This window comes from Mauremys reevesii, linkage group 2, assembly GCF_016161935.1.
Source record: "Mauremys reevesii isolate NIE-2019 linkage group 2, ASM1616193v1, whole genome shotgun sequence".
Lineage (NCBI taxonomy): Eukaryota > Metazoa > Chordata > Testudines > Geoemydidae > Mauremys > Mauremys reevesii.
The window spans coordinates 205,744,365-205,767,505 of record NC_052624.1 but is presented as its reverse complement, the minus strand read 5'-3'; the positions used below and the strand labels follow the sequence as shown (position 1 = coordinate 205,767,505).

Sequence of the window (23,141 nt, the reverse complement as noted above, 5' to 3'; positions counted from 1 at the left end):
TATCTTTAAGGTCTAGTACTGAATTTGTGCTTGTAACACTAGTATCAAGTAGAGCAAGGTAACTTTCAGAGGATTGGCATTGTTCAATTTCAGACCAAAAATCAAAGCATTAACTCTCCTAATTGGACTGGGGGCTGTGGAAGTTCTGACTCACAGGCAGGGTACTTGGTGGACTACACTGAAGCTAGGGACTGCAGGCTCCCAAATGCTGTGCTCCCCCTGGGCAGGCTGTTAAGGTGGTGGGCAAGTGAGCAAATTGTCAAGAAGCCAGGCAGGCTTCCTACAGAAGCTTGTTGGACATGGATTTCAATTTTGATGATTTGGCAAACGTCTAGTCACAAGTCTTGATACAAATAAAGCATAACACCTAGCTCTGTCAACTCTACCCCCGCTACAGGTGATGTCAGGCCAGTTCTGGATCTTTCATGATGCTGCCTATCTTACCAAGCCATGGACGTTTACGTACACACATGGTAGCTGAGTATTTTCATTGAGAACCAAACTTACAAACATACAATCAGTAGGACAACTCTGAATAGCTCCATCCTTAACATGCATCTGAAGTGTTTTTTTTTAACCCACAAAAGCTTATGCCAAATAAATGTTAAGTCTTTAAAGTACCACTGGACATCTCATTGTTTCTGTACTTAACAGTACATGCAACAGCTTTTGGTTCCACAACATAACCAATATGAAGTTTTGTATATGATTAGGACAAGAGTAGACAGTAAGGAATTTTATTTTAAATCTCTAAATTCAAATACTTTAGTATAGTGTAAGAAAATCCCCTGGAACAATTTACCAAGGGTCACATTGGATGCTCCAGTTCAAAAGGAATTATGTTGGGGAAATTCTAAGGCTTGTATTTTGCAGGTGGCCAGATTAGGTGATCACAGTGGTCTGCCCTTGGAATCTATGAAAAGATACTGCAAAGTTACTGATTTGTAGACTAGTTCTAGAAATTCAGTTCATAGTCCATTCACTAAAGTATAACAACTTTGCTGGAATATAGGCCCCAGTCATTTCTTTAAACTACATCGATCAAAAACTAGACATCCTGGACTGTGTTATGTTAATTCCTGTAGGTTTTTGCCTCATTATACAAAAGCATTCACTGGCAGCTGAAATCTTGTATCATCACCTAACAATAGTGTGTGAACAGCTTGGGATATTTAATCTTCAGCCTGAAAATTGTCAGGGTTAGGCTTAAGGCAGTTGTATTTTATGGCTTAGAAAGGATCTTCTGCCAAACTTCTCCCTGTGGAAACTGGTATTTCCTTGCAGACTCTTCTTTCATTTCAGTGGAATATCCAGCATCCTACAAGATTATAAATAGTAAAAAATAAATAAATAAAATTAAGTGATACTAGCTCTAATCCCCTGTTCATTCAAATAATTCAACTGCTGTCATGCAATTGGAGAATTATTGTAATCTCTGTGCTGCTGGGGATCATGCCAGGCTCATTTGTAATACAAAAGGTATCAGATGTAACTAGTGTTAATCTCCTAACGCCTGATGCGAATGTTAAATGGAACACTAGAGTTCTAAAGAGTCTGGGCTGAACAGAATTGTAGTTAGACAATCTTTAGTTTTGGAATACGAGTTTCAGTGAAAAACAGAATATTTTAAAGCCTCTCCTGTGGATTATCCTCCCTCATGCCGTCTTCTCCAGCTGAACAAAGAAGTAATAATACTTTTTTACCTAAGTTGGTTAGCCCAGCAATGCAGATATACTAAACATCAGTAACTAGAGAATTGCTTTGGGTTGAGTTTTAAGCCAGGGTCACACTCCACTTCCTGAAGCATGTGTACTGGAATGTACACCTTTCATTTAACAGTTCTGAACCGCCAAACCTATGCAATAGTTTAGTCTAATAGCACGTCTCCAACTTTTTCATTCTGCAGCTGACTTTGTAAGAGAGCCTTTCACACGCAATCTTCGCTTTAAACTGCTTGTAATTAAGATGCTTTCTTTACTAGGACAGTTGATTGTCTCACAGCATACCTGAGGTGGTACATAGGAAGCTTTCTTGATTACAGCAGGATATTTGAAGTGTTCATGCAAATGATCTACATACTCACACATCCTGCAAGAAAGAGGAGGGATATTTTTCAGTTTTACCTAATCTTGTACTTATTCATGGCTATTATCCCTGACAAGGAAACAAGGTTTGGGTAAAAGTTGGACTCATATTTGTATCCAAATTATCAGCAAACTAGGAAGCTTCCTTTTAGAAGCAGAAACTACTGCTACATAGTGCTTCATACTGAAACTGGAATCTGCTTGGCATTTGAGCCTAGTGAGGATGGGTGGTCTCAATAAAATAAGCCAGAACAAGAATATAGGGCAGAAGCTGGGCCCTTTGGGCAGTATGCAGGGTTAGGAGAGCAAGATTCAAACTTCTTTTTTCAATACAGACAGAGCTTAGTAAAATTACACAGAAGAGCTGTATTTACTGATTGTGGATTTTCCAAAGTACCACAAAAGCTTGATTCTTAATGTGGGCATCTAACATAGGTATTTAAAGGGTATAAACAAGACTATTTTCTGCAGCAAGGGAAGTCACTAATGAGGGCAGCTGAAGGGCTGGGTCTGCTCCTTCTTAGTTTATGAATTACCAGGAACACTGCTGAGGCTGTAGACCAGCAAAATTTACCAAACATGGTCTAAGGCAATTTTAAATATACTACTTCAGAGAGAGAAGATCAAAACAAGAGGAATGGGTTATGATACAGCTGATTTTAAATGTGAGCAAAAGGTAAAGCTACAATATTTGACTTTAATATTTGCAAGACAACTAGTGCGAAGAACAGGAATATACAGCCAACAGGAGAGATTCAGGAAATTTGTGTTTGCAATGTGAAAAAATTGTTCATTGCCTGCAAAGAAGGCTAATACGATTCGAAACTGATAAACAACACAAGGGAAGTTGTTAGATCCTTTTGGGAAGCTACACCTAGAACACTATTCAACTTAGAGCAGGGAGCTAATCCTTTGGTCATGCATGTTTTGGCCTGCCGAGGGAGGGGGGGAGAGAGAGAGAGTGAGTGTGGGTGTGGGGCGGGGGGTTGTAGGAGTGAGAGAGATGCCAAAATATAGTTCCAAGAGTATCAAGCAGTCTTTGTCAAAAATATTCCTGGCTGTTTGCTAGGCAATTGCCAGAGTGAAGTTCACACACTTCTAACTGGTTTAAAATTCTCTGGGAGAGCCACAGAGAGGTGAGTTGGGGTGTGGTGTTTTTGTTTACTGGTTGTTATTGCATGTCAACAGCCTTTTGGAAAAATAAGCCATCACCACTATTGAATGTTACAGTAGCATTTTACATTACTAACCTGTTTTCAAGGCTTCCAGATACTGAAATATAGTCAAATATTATCAAGTGCTGTACTAACTCACAGAGTCCAACACCCCCAGCGTGAGGACAAACAGGAACTGAAATGAAAACAGAACAATCCCTGTTTAAACCAATCTGAAGAGTAAGAGCAAATGACTAGATTATTCAGAAAGTTTGTGTCCCAACTCAGCTGGTGTTTAACTGCAGCTCCAATACCACCCCACCATCAGCCCTAGGGAAACTCAGCTCCCAATAATAAGGGACCAAAGGCGTTTTGAATTAGTACTAAAGCACGACAGAAAACAAATGACTGAACCACACACAAGCACATGCTCGTGAGTTAGCAACATGACAGCTGAAGAAGTTGCATGGCAAACTGGCTTAGGACAAAAGAGGTGTTAGTACTGACACACTTCAGAGCCTTACTTTGAAACTTTTTGGCCATCAGCAACACAGACAAGTTTTCATTCACACTTCCCAGCCTGCAGCTGTCAATCTGGAGATAGCTCAGGGCCTTAGCCTGTAGGAGCTGCTTAAATATCACTCTGTTGTGACACTGCAGCAGGGAGGGAAGGAGGAAGAAAAAAAATGTTAAGCCTCAGATTCTAAGGAATTGGCAGGATATCGCAAGAACTGTTGGCAATGCAAGTCAAAACAATTGCACAATGTTCCCACTAGGTGTCCCATTAAAACCAAGTTCTTTTTGTTATACCACTTAGCTGGAACAATGCACAGAAGTGCAGAAGTTTGCAAAGCATTTTACAAACATTAAAGAATCACAGTACAGTTGTAAGGTAGAGGCATAGTAGAATTAAATCCATTTTACAGCTCTCTGAACTGAAGCACACAGGAATGTCACTATTTGCCTAAGTTCACACAGCAATTCAGTGGCAGAGCTGGGATCAGAACTGAGTCCTAATTCCATGTTTTTTGTTTTAATTGCCAAGCAAAACTCCTGCTCTTAATTGCATGTTACCCCTTATAGGAATGACTGGGCTACTGCAGCACTCAGACGGCAGTAGTGAACACACAGTGGTTCTGCTGGCTGTGGAAGACCATTTCTTCTCATAGACTCCTGCAGACCAGTCCAATGAGATGATTAGGGTCCTACCAAATTCACAGCTGTGAGAAACGTGTCACAGATTTTGAAATCTGGTCTTTTGTGTCCTTTTACCCTACTACACAGATTTCATGGGGAGACCAGCATTTCTCAAACTGAGGGGCTTGACCAAAAAAGGTGTCACAGGGGCGAGGGATGCTGCAAGGTTATTGTGGGGAAGGGGGGGTGTCACAGTATTGCCACCCTTACTTTTACACTGAAGGCAGCACCCTGCCATGCCACACTTACTTCTGTGCTGCTGCCTTCAGAGCTAGGCAGCCGGAGAATGGTGGCTGCTGGCTGAGGTAACAATGCGACCTCTCCTCAGCCCCCTTTGGGGTCAGGACCCCTAAAGTTACACCACCATGAAATTTCAGATTTTTTAAATCCTATGACTGTGAAATTGACCAAAATGGACTGTGAATTTGGTAGGGCCTTAAAGATGGATGGTCTAGTAGTTAAGACACTTGACTAACACTCAGGATTCCATTTCTACTTCTGCCACAAACTTCTTGCGTAGATGTTGGCCAAGTCACTTGATCTTTGCGCTTCACTTTCCCATCTGTAAAATGGGGATAATAGTACTCCCCTACCTAACAGGGGAAGTAAGATAAATACATTCATGTTTCTGTAATGCTCGGATATTATGCTATGGAAAAACCTCTACATACAATATAGAAAGCCTATTACTCAGGAATTGGCCTTTAGTCTGCCAGGCAGGCCTGCCTAATAGTTAATTCAAACCCATTCTCCTTAACAGATGTCATTATTCACACCAAAAATTAAATGTTCTATCTACTGGCAAACAACAGCTGGAGGTCAGCATCACAATGAAATATGGTGAAAGCAGGGCTTTGCATGAGAAACTGGCAATAGTAAAACTATGCTAATGCAGTATTTCTCTCCAGCTGCCAGTGAGCAATGAGAATTTGCTAAATTATGTTGCTCTGCTCTGTAGATTTAGTAGAAGGGTTTGGCAGGAAGAGGTATGTCATTCATGAGCACAATAAACAACAATTCAATAGTTAATTCACTTTGATTCAGAAGTTGGTTTTCTTAAAGGGACCAGTCATTTTATTAATAGCTAACAATTTGTACCTTACATCCAGAGAGGAGCTCAGGAAATGGGGTCTTTGGACTGCTCAGATACGTTTACATGCTACTGATGTCTAGGGTGACCAGACATTCCATTTTTAAAGGGACAGTCCCATATTTAAGCCATCCTGAAGGTGTCCCAACTTTCTTAAAAATGGGCAAACTATCCCATATTTTGTGTCCCCCTCCCATCAGTACTGGTGGGTCCTGCTGCTGGCCGGATCCCTGCTCGCCAGCCGCCCACCCACAAGCAGTGAGTGGGGGGTGGTCCAATGGCCAACAACGGGGGTGGGTGTGCAAGGCTGGTGGCAGGGCAAAGATGCAGTACGGAGGGCCGGCTGCTCCCTCTGCTGGTCCATCAGCGCAGCCCCCACCTCGTGCTGGCTCTCAGCCAGCAAGGCCCCCTCACCCCATTTCTGGCCAGCACTGGCTGCGCTCTGCGAGCTGCAGTGGCTGGGGAGTGCAGGCAGGCGCCAGGTGGCAGCCGGTTATGAGTCATCTCTGCTGCCCTCCCATCAGCCCTTTATGCGCTCCCCCTCTCACTGTCCTCTCCCTGCTTTGCCCCTTCACCCCCCACTCCCTGCCCCACTGCTCCTCCATATCCCCGGCAGGCAGGCCGCATCCCACTCCCAGCACTGTGTGGAGAACCAGCCCCTGGTCAGAGTGCTCAGCTCACCACCGGCCTGGCCGGCAGGCTCCTTCCTTCCCCCACTGCCTCTGGCTGGGCCGGCACTCGGGGAAGCCCAAGAACCTCTGGCCTGGGGCGCTGCCCAGGAGGAGCCGAGCCCTGTATGTGCCAAAGCCTCGCACAGCGCTGGCCCAGGGAAGCCTCTTCGCCCCTCAGCTAAGCTCTGGAGTGGCGGGGGGGGGGGGGGAAGAGGAGGAGAGCAATTTCCAGCCTGTTTGCATCCTGACACTGCAGGCTCCACAGCAGCCTCCTGGGGCAGGGGCTTAGCACCCTCTTCACCCCCACCCCCACAGCCTCCTGCCCTAGATCCAGCCCCTAGGCACCCTCTCCTGCTGAGCCACCTCTCTGGTGGGGTTCGCTGAAGCCCCTGCAGTCAGGTTCCCTGGGCTCTCGTTCACAATGCATCCTTATGGCTTAACCCCTTCCTGCCCATGCTGTAACCGGGGCACAGGAGGCGACTGGGTTATGTCGGTGGCCAGCAGCAGCCTGGAGGTGTTAGCTGCCTTTTAACACTGTGCAGGCAGGAAGGGACAAGCTGCTTCCAGCCACGGGGGAGTGTGTGTGTTGTGGGGAGGCATGTACTCTGCAAAGACACAGGCCAAGTCATCCCTTCCCCATCCCACCTGTGGCTGGAAGCAGCTCCCGTCCTTTCCCTCCTGGCAGAAATCTGGGGAGGGGGACATGTGACGCTGTGTGCCCCTCCCCCCCCAACATTGCTTCGGGAAGACGCAGCGCCAGGTACGAGGAGAGGCAGATCTGTCCTAGGGGCCCAGCCAAGCACAGAGGGCGGAGAGCGCCAGGCAGTGAGTGTCAGGTTGGTCAGTCACCCCCGCTTGAGAGAGGTGTTCGGGAGTGTGTGTGTGTCACCCCTCCCTGTGTGAACCCAACAGCCTTAAAGATAAGAAGGTAAATAAAAAGAATCCAACTATGCAGTATTTATTTTTAACAGGGGCTCAGTCAACTTGATGTTAATTTGAATGTTTGTACTGCATAGTTCTGACTGAATGCCATTGAACTCGCTTGAATACAAGTAATTTTACCAGGTGTCCCATAGGGAAATACGGTCATCTCCCACCTCTCAGGTAAGCCCTCTTACTCCAAGGCTATAGAGTCATTCTAACTCCTTCTCTGGCCCAATTAAGACTCAGTTGCTTAACTAAAGCAGAGGAACTTCAACAACAGACACTGAGGGAGCACCTCCATCAGGATGTTTCATAGGCCAATGGTTAGGGCACTTAACTGAGAAGTGGTAGATCCCTTTCAAACCTTCATAACAGATTCATCATAACAAAATCTTCCCAGATTGTCCAAACAGATGGGGGTGGGGAAGAGAATTCCTATCAAAAGTATTAGTTGGTCTTAAATTATGTGAAATAAATCCAAGGCTGTTTTCAGTCATGTTATTTAATTCCCAAGTGAGAAATCAGAGTGAACTTTGGCACAAATTCTCGAAAGGCACAGACGCTACATTAAATAAACGACTGAATGAAAAAACAATTAGACACCCACTTACTTGTTCTCCTGTTGCCACACCAATTCCTAATGGCGCCAAGGCCTACAAAAATAAATAATAAATAAACAAAACAAACAAAGGACTTGCTTCTAATCTGTAATTCCCAAATACAGTTTTTCACCAGAATGAGGGGATAGGGAGTAGAACAGCTAACGAAGTGCAATGCTCATTACTTGCTGTGCATTTGGAAAAGAATCAAGTGTAGTGTCATTTTTTGTTAGTGCATTTTATGCGGCTTTTTTGCTACCCCAATAATATGTGAAGACTTATGTAAGAGGGTGTGTGCTGCCATAAGGGGATAAACATCTGGGGCTCTAGCATTACTATTAGCTATATCACATTATGAGCACATATCCTGGGCTAGTATTACTCTAACTTTACTGAAACACCAATCCACACAGATTAAAAGAAAGACACATTCACGTTTCAGGGCAAATCCTGGTTGCTTTACTTGTGCAAGAATGATATGGGGGAGGGTTGTGAGTTTAATCCTTGAGGGAATCCATTTAGGGATCTGGGGTAAAAATCTGTCTGGGGATTGGTCCTGCTTTGAGCAGGGGGTTGGACTAGATGACCTTCTGAGGTCCCTTCCAACCCTAATCTTCTATGATAGTTTCATGGCCTTTTATATAATCTTTGGACCATGCTTTTCGTTTAAGTGCAATGGAATACAAATACAGGATGTGCCCAGGATCTTGCAGCAAACATATCTAATGACTTTTGACAGCTGTTTCAGCCTGAACTTTGAACATTCCAAACAGCAGTGTCAATAAATGAATCACTACTGCTCTCTGGCGTGTAGTCACTAAGCCATTACTGAAATGAAAAACAAACACTTCAACCTTAGAAATGGCTGCATGTCCAAGAATATCATCAGGAGAAGTTGGCTCCTCAATCCATAATGGTTTAAATTCAGCTAATTTAGTGACCCACTCTATTGCTTCCTTCACTTCCCATCGTTGGTTAGCATCCAGCATCTGAGAGAAATTAAAGAAAATTCACTTATATGACTCTACTGAATTTTTATGAATATGAAATTGCTAAAAAATACCCATAATGTTGCTATAAATTAATGAAAAAAAGCAATTCAGACAGTGTAGATCACTTCTGTTTTCTGATTTTTAGCACATTATATGACATTATATAGCATATATTCTACAATTTCTAGACTCAATAAAAGGTAAGGATAAACTAATAGCCTAAAAGATGAACTCCGGGTGGAAATCCCAAATTATGCTTTGCTGGAAATGCTGCTTTGAGACGACACATTAAATCAAAGGCCCTGGTGCGCTGTAATCGTTAAAAGATCCCAGGAATCGTCTTACAAAAGTGAAGGTCACAGATTTGGTCTCAAACCCTTATTCCAACGGAGATAGTTGCATTCTGCTTTTCTGAATTTCCTTAGCAGGTTTCAAAATATCATGAATATGAGATTGTCAGCTTCTCTCCTGAACTTGTGTAGTGCTCTTGCACACCATTAAAGAGGTGCCACACGGAACTCCAGAAGTGACTTTCAGTAGCAGGCAAAACAATTCCTATATAGCAACTGAGTTAAGCACTCTGGAACTGGGCTGGTTGAAATTTTTCAGCAGAACTGGGTTGCGGGGGGGAAGGGGTGTCAGAAAATTGGGTTTTTGACTAAAATATGTTCACAAAAGATGTGTTTTCTCTATGGAAAGTTTTGACTGTGTTGAAAACTGAACATCTGAAAACCACAAATTTTGATGTGGAAATGCTGCTACCGTGCCTAATAGGAGTTGTAGTTTGGGTGCCTCATGTCCTCACTTTCCTGTGTGGCAGCGGTTCTCAACCTTTTTCTGAGACTCCTCCAACATGCTATAAAAACTCCACAGCCCACCTGTGCCACAACAACTCTTTTTCTGCATAACCAATAGATTAAAAGCCAGGGCTGGCATTATGGGGTAGCAAGCAGGGCAATTCCCGGCCCCATGCCACAGTGGGCCCCACAAAGGTAAGTTGCTCAGGCTTCAGCTTCAGCCCCAGGCAGCGAGGCTAGGGTTTCAGCTTTCTGCACTGGGCCTCAGTGAGTCTAACACCAGCCCTGCCCTCTGGTTTATTTTGGCAGATGCCCCGAAACCTGCTCATGGTCCTGCCCCAGGGGACTCCAGACCCTGGATTAAGAACCACTGCTCTATGGGCCAGGCTCTCCACCCAGACTAGAGTTCCTATGATGCACTATAGCCATGAAGCCCCCATAATACACTGCATCAGCTAAGCAAGATGAGAGACTGTGGTGAGTCATGAGACTGTGGTGAGTCTGGTCAAGGATCCCAAACTCTAGAAGACTCTCAAATTACAACACCTGATATGCAGCACAGCAGTTTTTCCAAATCAAAATTTATCACTTTAATCCAAAAGTATTTGGCTGAAATTTTTTGGTAATTTTTTTTCAGTTTTGTACTGAAAATTCACAGTTTTCCAACCAGCTCTAATTTGCTGTAGTTCTTATTCAGGCAACACTCCCACAGAGTCCAGTGGGAGTTCTGGCACAAGAAATACATGATTGATCTCTTAATCCATATGTATTTTGGTGATGCCATTTATTAACTCTCCTGGGTGTAAGAGTAGTATGTGAAGACATCATTATTTGTGGAGGGAAAAAATACCTTTCAAGAATGCCATGTAATCTCACCTTATACCAATATCTACATGAATAGACAGCCATTTTATATTTAAAATTACTTAATAGTGTAGTCATTAAAAAAATATTCACCAATGTCTTGTCAGGGCCAATCATTTCTCTTATAAGTCTGCATCTACGAATGTCATCTGGCAGATCAGCACCAACCTTTACTTTGAACCTAGACACAACATTTATAACGAAATGTAGGTCACTTCACCACGATTAATGTAGCAGTGATAACTTTCCTCTACGAGAAACTGTAAACTCAAATTTACAAAACACCAGAGTCAGTGTTTTATGGTCAGTATTTTCTTATCACATCTGTCCCTTTTCCAGCACACCTCCTCCTAGCTTAACAAAAAAGAAAGACAGCAAATACTTTTCCATGAATCAACAGGAAAGCAGTTATCTTTGTCAGCTACTAGCTTGCCAGGAGGATAGCTCATTTTGCCATACATTTACTTAGATACCTACTGTAATAGTACGTTACGGAATAGCAGAAAGGGAAAATATTTTAAAAAAATATCAGAAGCAAAGACATCTCTTCTCAGAATGTAGAGACTGAAAAGACCTATAGGGTCATCCATCTAGTCTGTCTTTGTGCCAAATAAGGACCGATCTCGATAGTATATTTCTACTTGCTACTAATCATTAAACAGAAAAGTTAAGCATTTGAGATAATTGTTTACTATACCTTGTCCAGCCATCCTTCAATGCCTCCGTGCATAGCTGCAGAGAAAATTGCATCTATTATATCTCCAAGTAGCTGCACTACTCAATATCCAGACTAGTATTTATTTACAGGCTGTCTAACACAGGATGAACTTTCTAGCCACTTCTTTATTGGCGTAACTGTAGAGCAGACAGTAACTGAATAACATCCAGCTGAAATGTAGGATCCAAACTCCTCAATCTATGTAAAGAAATACTTTCTGCATTTCTTTATTTTCATGTACTATGCACACGTGACAGTCCTATGATCTAACAATGCTATTTCCAGATTCACAGAAAGCTGAACTTTTCCAAAAACTAAACCAGATGATAAACAAGTATTGTATTAACCAGACCTCAGATTCCAGAGCTGTGAAGAGCCTTCATGATATTTCACTTTGAAGGAATATTTAGCAACAGCAAACTAAGGTCACTTTACTTCTGAAGGACAGTGTCCACACAGGGGTTTAATGCGCTTTAACTTCACACCTTTTGTTAATTCAACTTCACTTTCCTGAGCATCCCCATGCAGACAAAGCCCTTTGTCTGCACCAACATAGCTGCACAAGTGCAATCCTATAGTTATACACAATACATCAGTGTAAACTGGCTTGCCGTGGTCCATGCTTATCCCCAACAGCTACACCTAAAACCCCAAGTAGACAAGGCCTTAAAACCCTTCCCATTGCAGCTAACACAAAAGCCAATGAATGACTAGGCCCACAGAACAGGGCCAGCTTCCCCTCCCACACACATATGCAATGCATAATTGTTTCACTTTGCATCTGAGCCCAAAACTAAGCAACCCCTTGAGTGCTGAATCGTCACCTGTTGGCATTCCCCACCGGATAGAAATGTTTAAAATCTTACTTCTGTAATCTAATGTCAAAGAATCAAACCTGTTTTAACTGCTGGTCCGGGTAGCCCAGCCAGGCACAAGAGGTGGTGTAAGCAGGGTATCCATGCTTTAACATTTGCTCTTCTACAAAGCCAAAGAATGCCACCAATGAACATATGCTGTTTTCTCTTTAACAGATGATTAGATTGTATGGTAGTTTTAGATAAGCTGTTACTCATGGAAATGAAAGGAGTTTAAAAATCAATCTCATTTTAATCAGGGTAGATGAAATTTGCTGAGAAAAACCCTTCCTACCCTCCCCTTCTTTCCAAAACATGGGAGAGCTTCAGCTCAAAAAAAATACCTTTAGGCTGTAACCAGCACCGTCACCATGCCATTGTGACTGACACAAACATTCACCGAGTGGTTCCAAAGCAAATGGCCACCAAGACAGGTCAAGCCCTCTCTCTGTGTACACCTCCCACCTCCCCAGTGACTCATAAGGAGGAGACATCACACAATGCATTCAACCTCACCGAGAGCCTCAACTGTTACATTCCACTTCCCAGTGACTAGGACACTCTGGGATGCAGAGTGCCACATCAATCATGTGGTGTGTTCAGTCCTTTATTCTACTACAAGACAGCGAAAGTAAACTTGGTTTAAACATACCTCTTTCCTTCTTCCCAAGTAGGCCATTTTGGAGTATTTCTACATGGGGACAGGGGAGAAAGAGAGAAGAGATTATTGCATTAACCAAAGTTCAATTCCTCCACATCTCCAGATCCTACCACCACACACTGCTGGTTTCATAAAACAAGATTCTGATCCGTTCACCTACAAAGAGTAATGCCCTACTGCTCGAGTAGTCCCACTGAAATCAAAAACAGGTCAAGGAGTAAGGGGATCTGTCTCAACAGAAGGACGACTTACCATGAGCTTCTTCTTCTGTTAGTGCATCAGTAATATACCTGAAATCTATGCAGGATAACAACTGCTTTGGGTCCTGTTAACAAAATATTTAATGTAAAACAAACAGCAAAGAATAATAAAACTATATGATTACAAAAAGGCAACACTAAGGTAACATATACATCTGCCATATGAGTCACCTATCAGCCTTTTCCCTGTCACAGACAGTACTGCGAGTGGATTCACGGCTTCTAAAATCAAACTGATTAACTGACTCTGGCAAACTTTACGGTTCTAATCCAACAAATATTTAGACATGTGCTTAACTTTAAGCATGTGAGTAATCCCATTTAACTCAATGGTGCCATTCACACACTTAATGTTAAGCATGTACAAAAATATTTGCAAGATCAGGGTGTAATTGATTAACAAACATTTTTTAAAAAATGACTAACCCATTTGGAATGCTCCAGGTGGGCCAGCACTTTAAAAAAAATAATTTACTGGTATAGATGGGTTCCAGTTGCCATATACAGTATTGTAGCTGGACAGGGCAGAGTCTGTAACAGTGCTCCCAGGGGTGAAAGTAACTTACAGGACTTACCGGTACTGCCGGAGTCCTGAGGGGGGCGTGGCCTCATCCGGAAGAGGCGTGGCCAATCAAGATTTAAAGGCCCTGGGGCACCGGCTGTGGCTGGGAGCCCCAGGGCCTTTAAATCAACCAGAGGCTCCCAGCTGAAGAGGTGGCTGGGAGCCCCCCCGGGCTCAGGGGCAAATTAAAGGGCCCGGGGCTCTGGCCACCAGGGGGAACCCCGAGCTTTGGCAGGCTGGGGCAGGGATTTAAAGGGCCCAGAGCTCCTGTCGCTGAGGGGAGCCCCGAGCCCTTTAAATCTTGGCCCCAGCCCTGCCGCCAGAGCTGTGGCCGGGATTCAAAGGACTCTGGGCTGCCCGCAGCCGCGGGCAGCCCAGAGCCCTTTTAATCCCCGCCATGGAAGCCGGTGCGGTCCAGCACGGCGTACTGGCTCTTGCCGGTACGCTGGACCGGACCGGCTTACTTTCACCTCTGAGTGCTCCCACTAACAGGGCCAATTTGCACAGCTGTGTGGGGCCAGAAACAGACACCTTGGAAGGAGAAGAGCCCTCCAGAATAAAATGTCACATCCACAGCTTGCAGAACCCTCTGGTTTCTATAGCCTTGGAATGAGCTACATGGCCATAGAGGTAATTTTAGCCTAGATACTGCCTGAAATTTTTACTCTTCTAATGCATCAAAAACATCAGTGTGGAACAATGGTAACAATAGCCCACATAGAAAAAGATTTTCTTACCATGTCAACTAGTAACTTCCACAGAGGCTAAAAAACAAAACAATTAAATGATATGAATTGGCTGGAGATCATATATAAGCAGCATACAGGTGTTATTTGTATCTTGAAGTGACAAAAATAAGTGTCGAAAATATTTACATTTGACGCCAAATGCATCTGGCAGATGTGGTTCCCAAATCAAGACCAGAGATTCAAGATGTCAAGCCCCAGACTGAGGGCTAGTCTACACTTACCAGCCGGGTCGACGCGGTGAGTTCGACTTCTCGGAGTTCGAACTATCGCGTCTAATGTGGACGCGATAGTTCGAACTCCGGAAGCGCCGCGGTCGACTCCGGTACTCCACCACTGCAAACGGCGGTGGCGGAGTCGACCTTGGAGCCGCGGACTTCGATTCCGCGGCGTCTGGATGGGTGAGTAGTTCAAACTAGGGTACTTCGAATTCAGCTACGCTATTCACGTAGCTGAATTTGCGTACCCTAGTTCGACCCCGCTTCTTAGTGTGGACCAGCCCTAAATTACTTTAACAGGATCATCTCTCCCAGCTCTGCCTCATTATGGCCAGGACACTGATCCTGGACCCACAAATACCGGTGTTAACTCATTTTTATTATGTTAAATTAGTCAGACTTGAAATGCTGACGTAACACTACTACTGGAAATGTTGTTTATGCTGCAGAAATTGATCCGTTCTACTTTTAAGATTTCCGTGACATTACTTTTCTTATGCCCCTTATGTTGGGGCTGTGTCACACTCCTGGATGCTGACAAGTTCAAAAGGTGCCCATTACTTTTTCTTTCCTAGGAGAGGGTATCAGAATAACTCTATAAGACAATTGTTTGCAGTGTTGTCCTAGCTGTCTTGGGCCCAGGATATTAGAGAGACAAGGTGAGTGAGGTTATATCTTTTACTGGACCAACTTAAGACCGCAGCAATGATTTACCAGTACAGTACTAGTATTATTTACTACTTCTATTGTGGTGGCATCTAAGAGCCCTAGTCACGGATCAAGACCCCATTGTGCTAGGTGCTGTACAAAAACAACAAAGCGACACTCCCCACCCTAGTTATTTATTTTACAACATCTAAGACCGTGCTACATGCCTCAGATAGAAATATATGATATATGCGCCAAACAGCTTACAAGATTATATTAGACATGGAAGTGATTACAAGGATTTCATAACTTTATGAACAGTCTGCAAAGGACGAAGAAAAAAAGAGGAAATCAAGAAAAAATGAGTTGTTAAGCAGAGCTGGTCAAAAGTTTTTGTAAAGATGTCATCTTTGGTCAAAATTCAAACAAAAAATGTTGCTGAAGTTTTCCCCCTACGACTAGCTCTACTGGTAAGTGGTGTATAAGTGTCAGCTACTAAAGCCTCAGTCCTACAAAACGAATAGCCCCACTGAACTCAGTTGTGTGCATCCATGAACTTAGGACCAGGGCCTAAATCTGCAAAAAGCATATCAGGAGTAGGACACTCTAACAAATACAGGGACATTTTTTGTCCATGTGCTCTAAGTACATCACCTTTCCCTCCTGCTTAGCCCACAAATCCCACACGGCATTCAGAACAGCAGCGGTAGCCAAATGCACAGCACCTTTTTCTGGACCAATCTGTTGAAAAAAATCATACAGTTACCTATAATGGTTTAGCATTCTTTCGTGTCTTCATTTCTAGTTAATGACCATTAGCAAATTTATACATCTGGAAAACACAACAAAGGAAAAACCACTGGAATTAAAAAGATAAACCCCTGTTCATTAGAAACTGAGAAAAATCTGAAGTTGGTGTGTATTAAGTGCATTGTGAGATTACTACAATGGCTATACTGATCTCTAGTTCCTCTTAATACCAGCTGAGTTTTCAATTTCCAAGAATACTAGACACTGAATAGAAATAATATTTTGTGAACACTTGCAAGTCAAAAAAAGGGGGAAAAAACAGGTAAAGACACAGCTTTTGGGCTCTAAACACAGGGAAACAAAGAATCTGGACCCCGAGCCCCACTTCTGCTATTGGATCTATGTGGGTGGATACTTGCATTTGTCTAAAGCTGCCTTGAAAACAACAGGGCTCTGGATGGGTTCTCTGTGCAGATCCTATTGCAATGTTAGGGCCCTGGTTGCGAAACAGAAATTTTCTCTCTCCCCCCATAACTGCAGAGAGATTCTTATCTAAAAATACTTTTACTTGTACGTGTCCTTACAGTGTGTTCATAACACAAATTCACGTTTGTTGCCATCCACTTCACAACAACACTCCATAAGATACCCCTTACCCATCGGAGCTGTCCGTCACTGGTGAGCTGCCTGTAGAATCCTCTAAAATCGCTGACAATTTCTTCAAGGTCTTTATTAACCACGTGAATGGAGAGAGCATTAACTGCACAAACAACTGCAAAACACACCAGAATTTAGTGCTTTAATACCACACAGTGACTGGAACAAAATCACTAGAACACTAGTTTTATTGTTCAACCGTTTTAGAATTTCACCTTTCCTGCATAGGTGCTGGAACTAGGGGTGCTGCAGCACCCCCTGGCTTGAAGTGATTTCCATCATATACAGGGTTTATGGTTTGGTTCAATGGATCTCAGCACCCCACTATGCTAATTGTTCCAGCCCCACCGCTTTTCTGAGAGGGGCTTGGTCTCGCAGATTGAATACGTAACTGGGAGCCAGGAACACTTGACATGCAACATTGGCTCTGCCAAGGATTCAGTTTGTGTGGCCTCAGATAAGCCACATAACCTCTCTGCATCTCATGTTTCCCTATTTGGGAAAGATAATACCTGCCACCAAGAGAGGTTGTAAGGCTCAATTAGTTAATAACTGAAAGGTGTTTGAAGGTCACTTGCGCGCCACCTTTCACCCCAGAGAAAAAGATCTTGCTGCCAATGCAATTCTCAGGCACACACCACAGTAGTAGTCAGAGGGGGCAGTGTTATGCTGTCGTGAGCACTAGTAAATACAGAAGTTTCCCTAAAATGCTGGGAGAAGACTGTTTCTTTAAATTTGATAGACCTCGCCCACAAGACCTGTTACATCTCATGCAGTATATATGGTACCTACAGCCATGTTACATTTCTCATTTCCTCATAAGGGATTTTGTTTCTGGCTATAATATAATAGTTGTGATCCAGTTGTTTTAACTCCTCTAAAATCTACCACTAGTGATTTCAACACAAGCTCCAGCAGAGGCTTTTGTTAGAGCAAAATACTAGCAAATCAAGAAAGTATCTTATACACCACCATTATCTAGCAGTCTGGATAGGATGGAGGCAATCACAGAAAAGAGCAGACATGTCAGGAATTTTAGCATCGTTCAACCATCATTTTCTGACACAGAAGAAATAAAAGAGAGAGAGCAGCAAACTGCCCGGGAGACCGTGGGCCCAATCCTTAGGTATGCCTATTTAAGGCATTAGCGTGAGATTTGGGATGGGTGGGTTCAAGTCCCTGCTCCATCACAGGCTTTGGTGACCTTAGGCAAGTGTTTGGTGACCTGTGCCTCAGTTGTCCTTCTGTAAAATGGGGAAATATTTCCCTCTCTCAGAGGGGTATTGTGAGGCTAAAGACTGGGAGGTGCTCAGATAGGTAGTACCAAACACCCTCAACTCTGATGAACTTCGGGGAGAGTGGAGGCTTGTCAGTGCTCAGCACCTTCCATACCAGGTCCAAAGTACGCACAAAGGACCATATCTTTATTGAAGATCTTATCGAAGGCAATGGCAAGACTCTTGACCCGGGAACAGATCCCTTTATCATGGAAAGTGGGATTATGTACAGTACACTGGGATATTTAGAGATTATTTTGCCATTAGACGGACCAAAAAACCCTGCTGTTTTTGATGAAGACTATCAGTTGTGAATACTAGACAGTGGTGTCTTTATGCATTCAATACTTTTTTTCCTTTTAAAGAGTAAATGGAAATTTTTTGTAAATGTTTTATAAATATGGCTATAAAAAGGGAAAGACAACATAATCTGATGTAGGGTATCACCTCCAGGAGGATGATTCTTGAGAGTCTGTAACATATTTAGTATTGTTACTATACTTGAGTGGCAAGGTTTTCATGGATTATGATTTTGTGACTGTCATATGGTGATCTGACAATGCTGTTAGCTGGAAGGTTTCCAGGCAATAAAGCACTTATGAAGAGTTGCTTAGAGACCTACTTAGCAATTTTCTAAGAAAAAGTGGTGTGCAATGGCTACATTACTACTTCATAAAGGCACAAATCTTACAATTGTTCAGAATGACCCTGGAAAGATACAGGTTTGGTCCTGGATTGTAAACTTCCTCCCCCAAATCATCAGGCAGTATGTAGTGATTAACACATTACAGGATTTGCATGCACAATGCTTCTAAACCGCTGCTAGCTTCTGACCAGACGGGGGATACGTGCAGTGCAGATGCACTCCTGGGCCCTATCTGTGTAAGAGTCTGAGCCTTCAGTTAGCTATGGACATGTGTAACTAGATGTATCTTGAACGTACAGAAGAGCAGGAGGTGATTTTGCAAAGATAAATGCGTAAATAAATACACACAGATCAAGCCCTAAGTATCCATTTAGACCTATCCTTCCTTCCCTTTTCTTGCCAAGACTAATGACACCTATGTTTTCTTTCTCCAAATATTTTCTCCCTAGGGCAATAACAGTAATATAAACTGATAGGCAGAAGACTGAGCTACACAGTTCAGATCATTTCACTTAGAGCAGTGGTTTTCAACCTTTTTTCATTTGCAGGCCCTAAAAGATTTCAACTGGAGGTGCAGGCCCCTTTGTTAGTCTTAGTCTGCGGACCCCCAGGGGTCATGGACCACAGGCTGAAAAGCACTGACCCAGAGCGAGCCCACAGCCTTCCTTACCCTTTCATGATTTCATTCCACCCTTGTAAAGAGAGTGTTATGGCTGCAAAGGAACATTCTGCATGAGCAAGGGAAGGCAAAGCTGCTATTAGAGTGAAGCAAGTATCACTGTGCGAGAAACCCAGTCATTTTGTGTTTGCTAGACCTCATCACCTCAAGGATTCTAGAATGTGATCTCAGCTGTGCCTTTCTGCAATACGTCTTCTATATAAAAGAGAAACTGCTTAGGCCTGAAACCTGGTGAACACTTAGGGGACATGGATTTTCATACTGTGCTCATTGCACTGAGTGAAAATGCTATTGATTTCTGAGAATATGGACTTGTTCTTGAAAGGTGCTGAGCACTCTAGCCCCGATCCAGACAAGTACTTAAGCATGTCCTTAACTTTAAGTGAGTGGTTCCTTCAACTTCAGTTGGGCTACTCATGTGCTTATGTGCATTGCTGGAGTGGAACCAGAGTGTTCAGCATCTTGCAAGATGAAGTCCTTATGTCATTCATAAGGACACAGACATGTCTCTAAGGGTCACCCATCAAACATCTACGGCAATGGAGAGGGTCTTGGAGACTAACATTTAAACTTTAAATTACTAGGATAGATGAAGAGCCTAGGCCCCTGTCTACAGCAGGGACATTTTCTAAAACTTTCTCACTGTTCGCAGTGGTGGCAGTGTAGACAGGCTCCCAGCACTTTAAACATCAGATCAATGAGACCTGCTCCTGGAGGGATTACATGACACAGTGATAAAAGGCTGACAGCCCATCTATACTACACTAGGGTAGTGTAAAAAGTTTGTCTCGCTCACGAACAGGAGTTGGTCCAATATTACCTCACCCACTCATATCCTTGGCCCACCATGGCGACAATGATGCTGCAGACATTTAAGTGCAAGATGCATTTAATTGTCACTCCTCTTATTGAGGATTAAAAATAACTTAATTGTACCAACTATATCAGATAGGGCATACAAAGATTTCTTGACCTTTCACAGTTAATTAGTGCAATAACTTCTCAACTCAAGTAATCTGGAGGTTCATATCTGCAAATGTCCATGGACATTTATACACAGCAGAGACACCCCAAATCCAGCCATTATTATTTTGACAACTTACGCAATGCACCCAAAAAGTGTGCAGGTGTTTTACAGATTAAAACAGAGGCATGCTCCATGCCTTTACCATCTATGGCCCTGATTCTGCAAAAAGAGCTGAACAGGTGGATAAATGGGTCAGGGGTGCTAAGTCAATGGCGCTGTGTGGGTGCAGGGATTTGTTCACACAGTTCTCTGAAGAATCAGGATCTAATTTTCAGGAAAAAAATGTAAATAATTGATACTACTCAAGTAAGTCTACATGGCTAATGAGGGACTTAGCAGCATGAGAGGTTATTTGAACTTGCACAACTACTGAGGAGGGAAGGGGGTAGAGAAAAAACATATTTCCCCCCACCCAACTTTTTATTGTTCTGTGAATGTTCTCACTGATGTCCTCTCACTGTTCACATCTTCCTCCAGCTCCTCAAAATGGTTGTTGTTACACCAATGACCAGAAAGAGCTGTAACCCATGTAAAAAATTGCATGGCAACAGCAATTTCAAAACAGTCAGTCCTGTTTTCTGTTTCTGTATGGGGGAAGTTGGAGGTGGGGGAAGGAGAAGAAGAAAGCAAACAAGGGCTGTTAAAAGCTTAAAGCATTTACAAGTGATGTATTGGAACAAAAATCAAGAAGAGGGCTTAATAGCCTCTACAACCTGATAAACTGCCCCAAGACCTATGGCTTTTTTTTTTTTAAATTCAGTGATGGTAAAATGGCCCTGTATTTCATTTTCAAAAAAGGAGAAACTGCATTAGCCATTGAACCCAATAGTTTTAGTGTGACTTGGGGCCCATTTGTGTTTAGGGACAGGATAACAACTTACCAACTTCTGTGCCTTTACCCAAAGTAAATGTTAATCCGTAACCTTTGAGTCCATCACGGGCATCAGTTTCTATTACAACATAGGCAGCAGAATAGTCAGGGTCCGGGTGCTAAATTAAAGACCAAAAACAACACCCAATTGCGGAGCAAGAAACTTACAAAGGAGGATTGACAGGGATTCACCCACCATAGGTCACATACCTCTTAGAGTAACAACAAGCACTGGCGTAGAGAGGGCAGCAATCGAGGTAATTTAAGATTTGTGGCAAAATAAATATAAAAGTCTAGATCTGTGGGACTAAGGTAAGTCATCTCTGACTGAACGGAGCGAATCATTACAGGGAGAAGCTGACAGACTGCATCGGGTCTGAGTGAACCGAAAAGATTTACACCCAAGGCTCAGGGGGTGGGCGCCTCCGCTTAGCTGGGCAGGTGCCAGCTACAGCCGCTGGCTCTAGCCCCAAGTCCCCTTGCTCTGTTTAATGCAATATCCCCTGCGGGCCGGCGCTGCGGCAGATCGGCTCGTTGAGCCCCGCGGAGGGGCCTGGGGCTAGTGCAGCGCCGGGGAGCCAGTCCCGGCCCCGGGGAGCCGGGGGCAGCGCTTACCATAGCATCGGAGCCATGGTGCCCCAGCGAGGTGGGGAAGCGGACGTCGCTCGCCGCCAGCCCGGTGATCCTGCCCCGCACCATGCCCGCGAGCCCCGGCCCGGCCTCCGCCCGCGACCCCGGCAGCCGCGCGAGGAAGTAACTCGCCACCGAGAGCTCCTCCCGCCACCCCGCCCCAGAGGCCACTCTCAACGCTGATTGGTGCGCGGCCCTCGGAGACTGGAGGTGCGATTGGCCGCTCGGGGCGTTCTAGAACGTGGAGACCGGGCGTTCCGCAAGGCGGGGGAATATGGAGACTGGATGAAGCGCTTGGGGCGAGCAGACGCCCCAGGTGGCGCCGGCGGGAAGGACGCAGCGGTAGCAGGGGGGCTGCTCCCCTGCCTGGTCGCCTGTTAAACGGATATTGGTACATTACAAAGTTGTGGTCGGAATCTAAACTGTCACAAAACTGGGACTCCACACCGGAGCTTTGGTTTGGCTTGGCATGAAAACGATGGTCAGCGGGGGAATTCAGCCCAAAGCCCATTCCAGATCAAAATCCGAGATGTTTGGACCCAGAGATGTAGTCTGGGGATCTTGCCCCAAATTGCACAGCAGAGCAAAACTACTTTATCATAGTAAATTTTAACAAAAAGCATTGGTTGTTATATGTCATTTTTTTAAAAAGTATATGTTGTCAACACTTAGTTGCGATTGTATCATGTGACCGTGATAGGCCTGGTTTACACTACATGGTTAGGTTGATATAAGCTGCCTTGCGTCAACCTAGCTGTGTGTCTTTGATTAAATTTGGCTTTCACCAATGTAAATGTCTCTCTGTGGTGGTTAGTAACACTACCTCCCCAAACAGCATAGAGTCAGGGTCAGTATAATTAGGACAACACAGTGTCAGTGTAGACACTGTGTTGCTTACCTTGACTGTAATTGGTCTGGAGATGTCCCACAAAGACTCACACTGAGACTACAAGCAGTCCTGGTGAGGACATGCACTGCTGCCACAAGGAGCGAAGTGTGCATATGCACAAGTGAATTAACATCTACAGCAGCTCTATGCTGACATAAATTAAGTCAACATAATTTTATAGTGTAGACATTGCTTTAGTGTTTTTCTTAATGCCCCTGCTGCTGGAGTCATAGGACCACATGAGAATCTTAGCTTTCACTTAAAAGTAAGTTTCTAGCCTTCATGATTGTAGAGGAAAGTCACATTTTTTAAACCTAAGTATGCCCTAAAGGTTAGACAACCAGAAAGCAAATCAAAAACACCCAAAAGAAACATTCTAAAGAGTCTGTTTATTTGGGGGGAGGGGGCTGACTCAGTATTTTTGAATGCTTGGGGTTGGCAATACAAGGACTAGCAGTTTATGGGACTACTTCCAGAGGAACCAAATTAAAATAATTACAATGAATGGCAAATTTCTGATACATGGTTTCTTGTCCTTCCTCTGAACCCTCTGGTTCTGGTCAGTTAGAGACAGGATACATAGGCACTGGTCTGATTTCATAGAATCATAGGACTGGAAGGGACCTCAAAAAGTCATATAGTCCAGTCCCCTGCACTCCTGGCAGGGCTAAGTATT

The 23,141-nt window shown here is 43.8% G+C and overlaps 1 protein-coding gene across 3 annotated transcripts; it reads right to left on the bottom strand.

Annotated features, from left to right (window-relative positions):
* Positions 1-52: 52 nt before the first annotated feature.
* On the bottom strand, positions 53-21,719 carry ENOSF1 (enolase superfamily member 1). Of its 3 annotated transcripts, XM_039524367.1 has the most exons (16): positions 21,562-21,719; positions 20,957-21,065; positions 16,446-16,561; positions 15,694-15,780; positions 14,165-14,191; positions 12,858-12,930; positions 12,597-12,635; positions 11,986-12,068; positions 11,070-11,104; positions 10,466-10,553; positions 8,574-8,708; positions 7,732-7,773; positions 3,763-3,892; positions 3,335-3,434; positions 2,007-2,088; positions 53-1,318 (listed from the first exon to the last, which is right to left on the bottom strand). In XM_039524367.1, the coding sequence occupies exons 1-16, from the start codon at positions 21,643-21,645 to the stop codon at positions 1,223-1,225; spliced, it is 1,326 nt and encodes a 441-aa protein (XP_039380301.1). In that variant the 5' UTR covers positions 21,646-21,719; the 3' UTR covers positions 53-1,222. The 3 variants fall into 3 exon arrangements, with proteins under 3 accessions (XP_039380301.1, XP_039380303.1, XP_039380302.1); XM_039524369.1 differs by lacking the exon at positions 20,957-21,065 and having other exon boundaries at positions 21,562-21,716; XM_039524368.1 differs by lacking the exons at positions 20,957-21,065; positions 21,562-21,719 and adding an exon at positions 21,157-21,177.
* Positions 21,720-23,141: the final 1,422 nt, after the last annotated feature.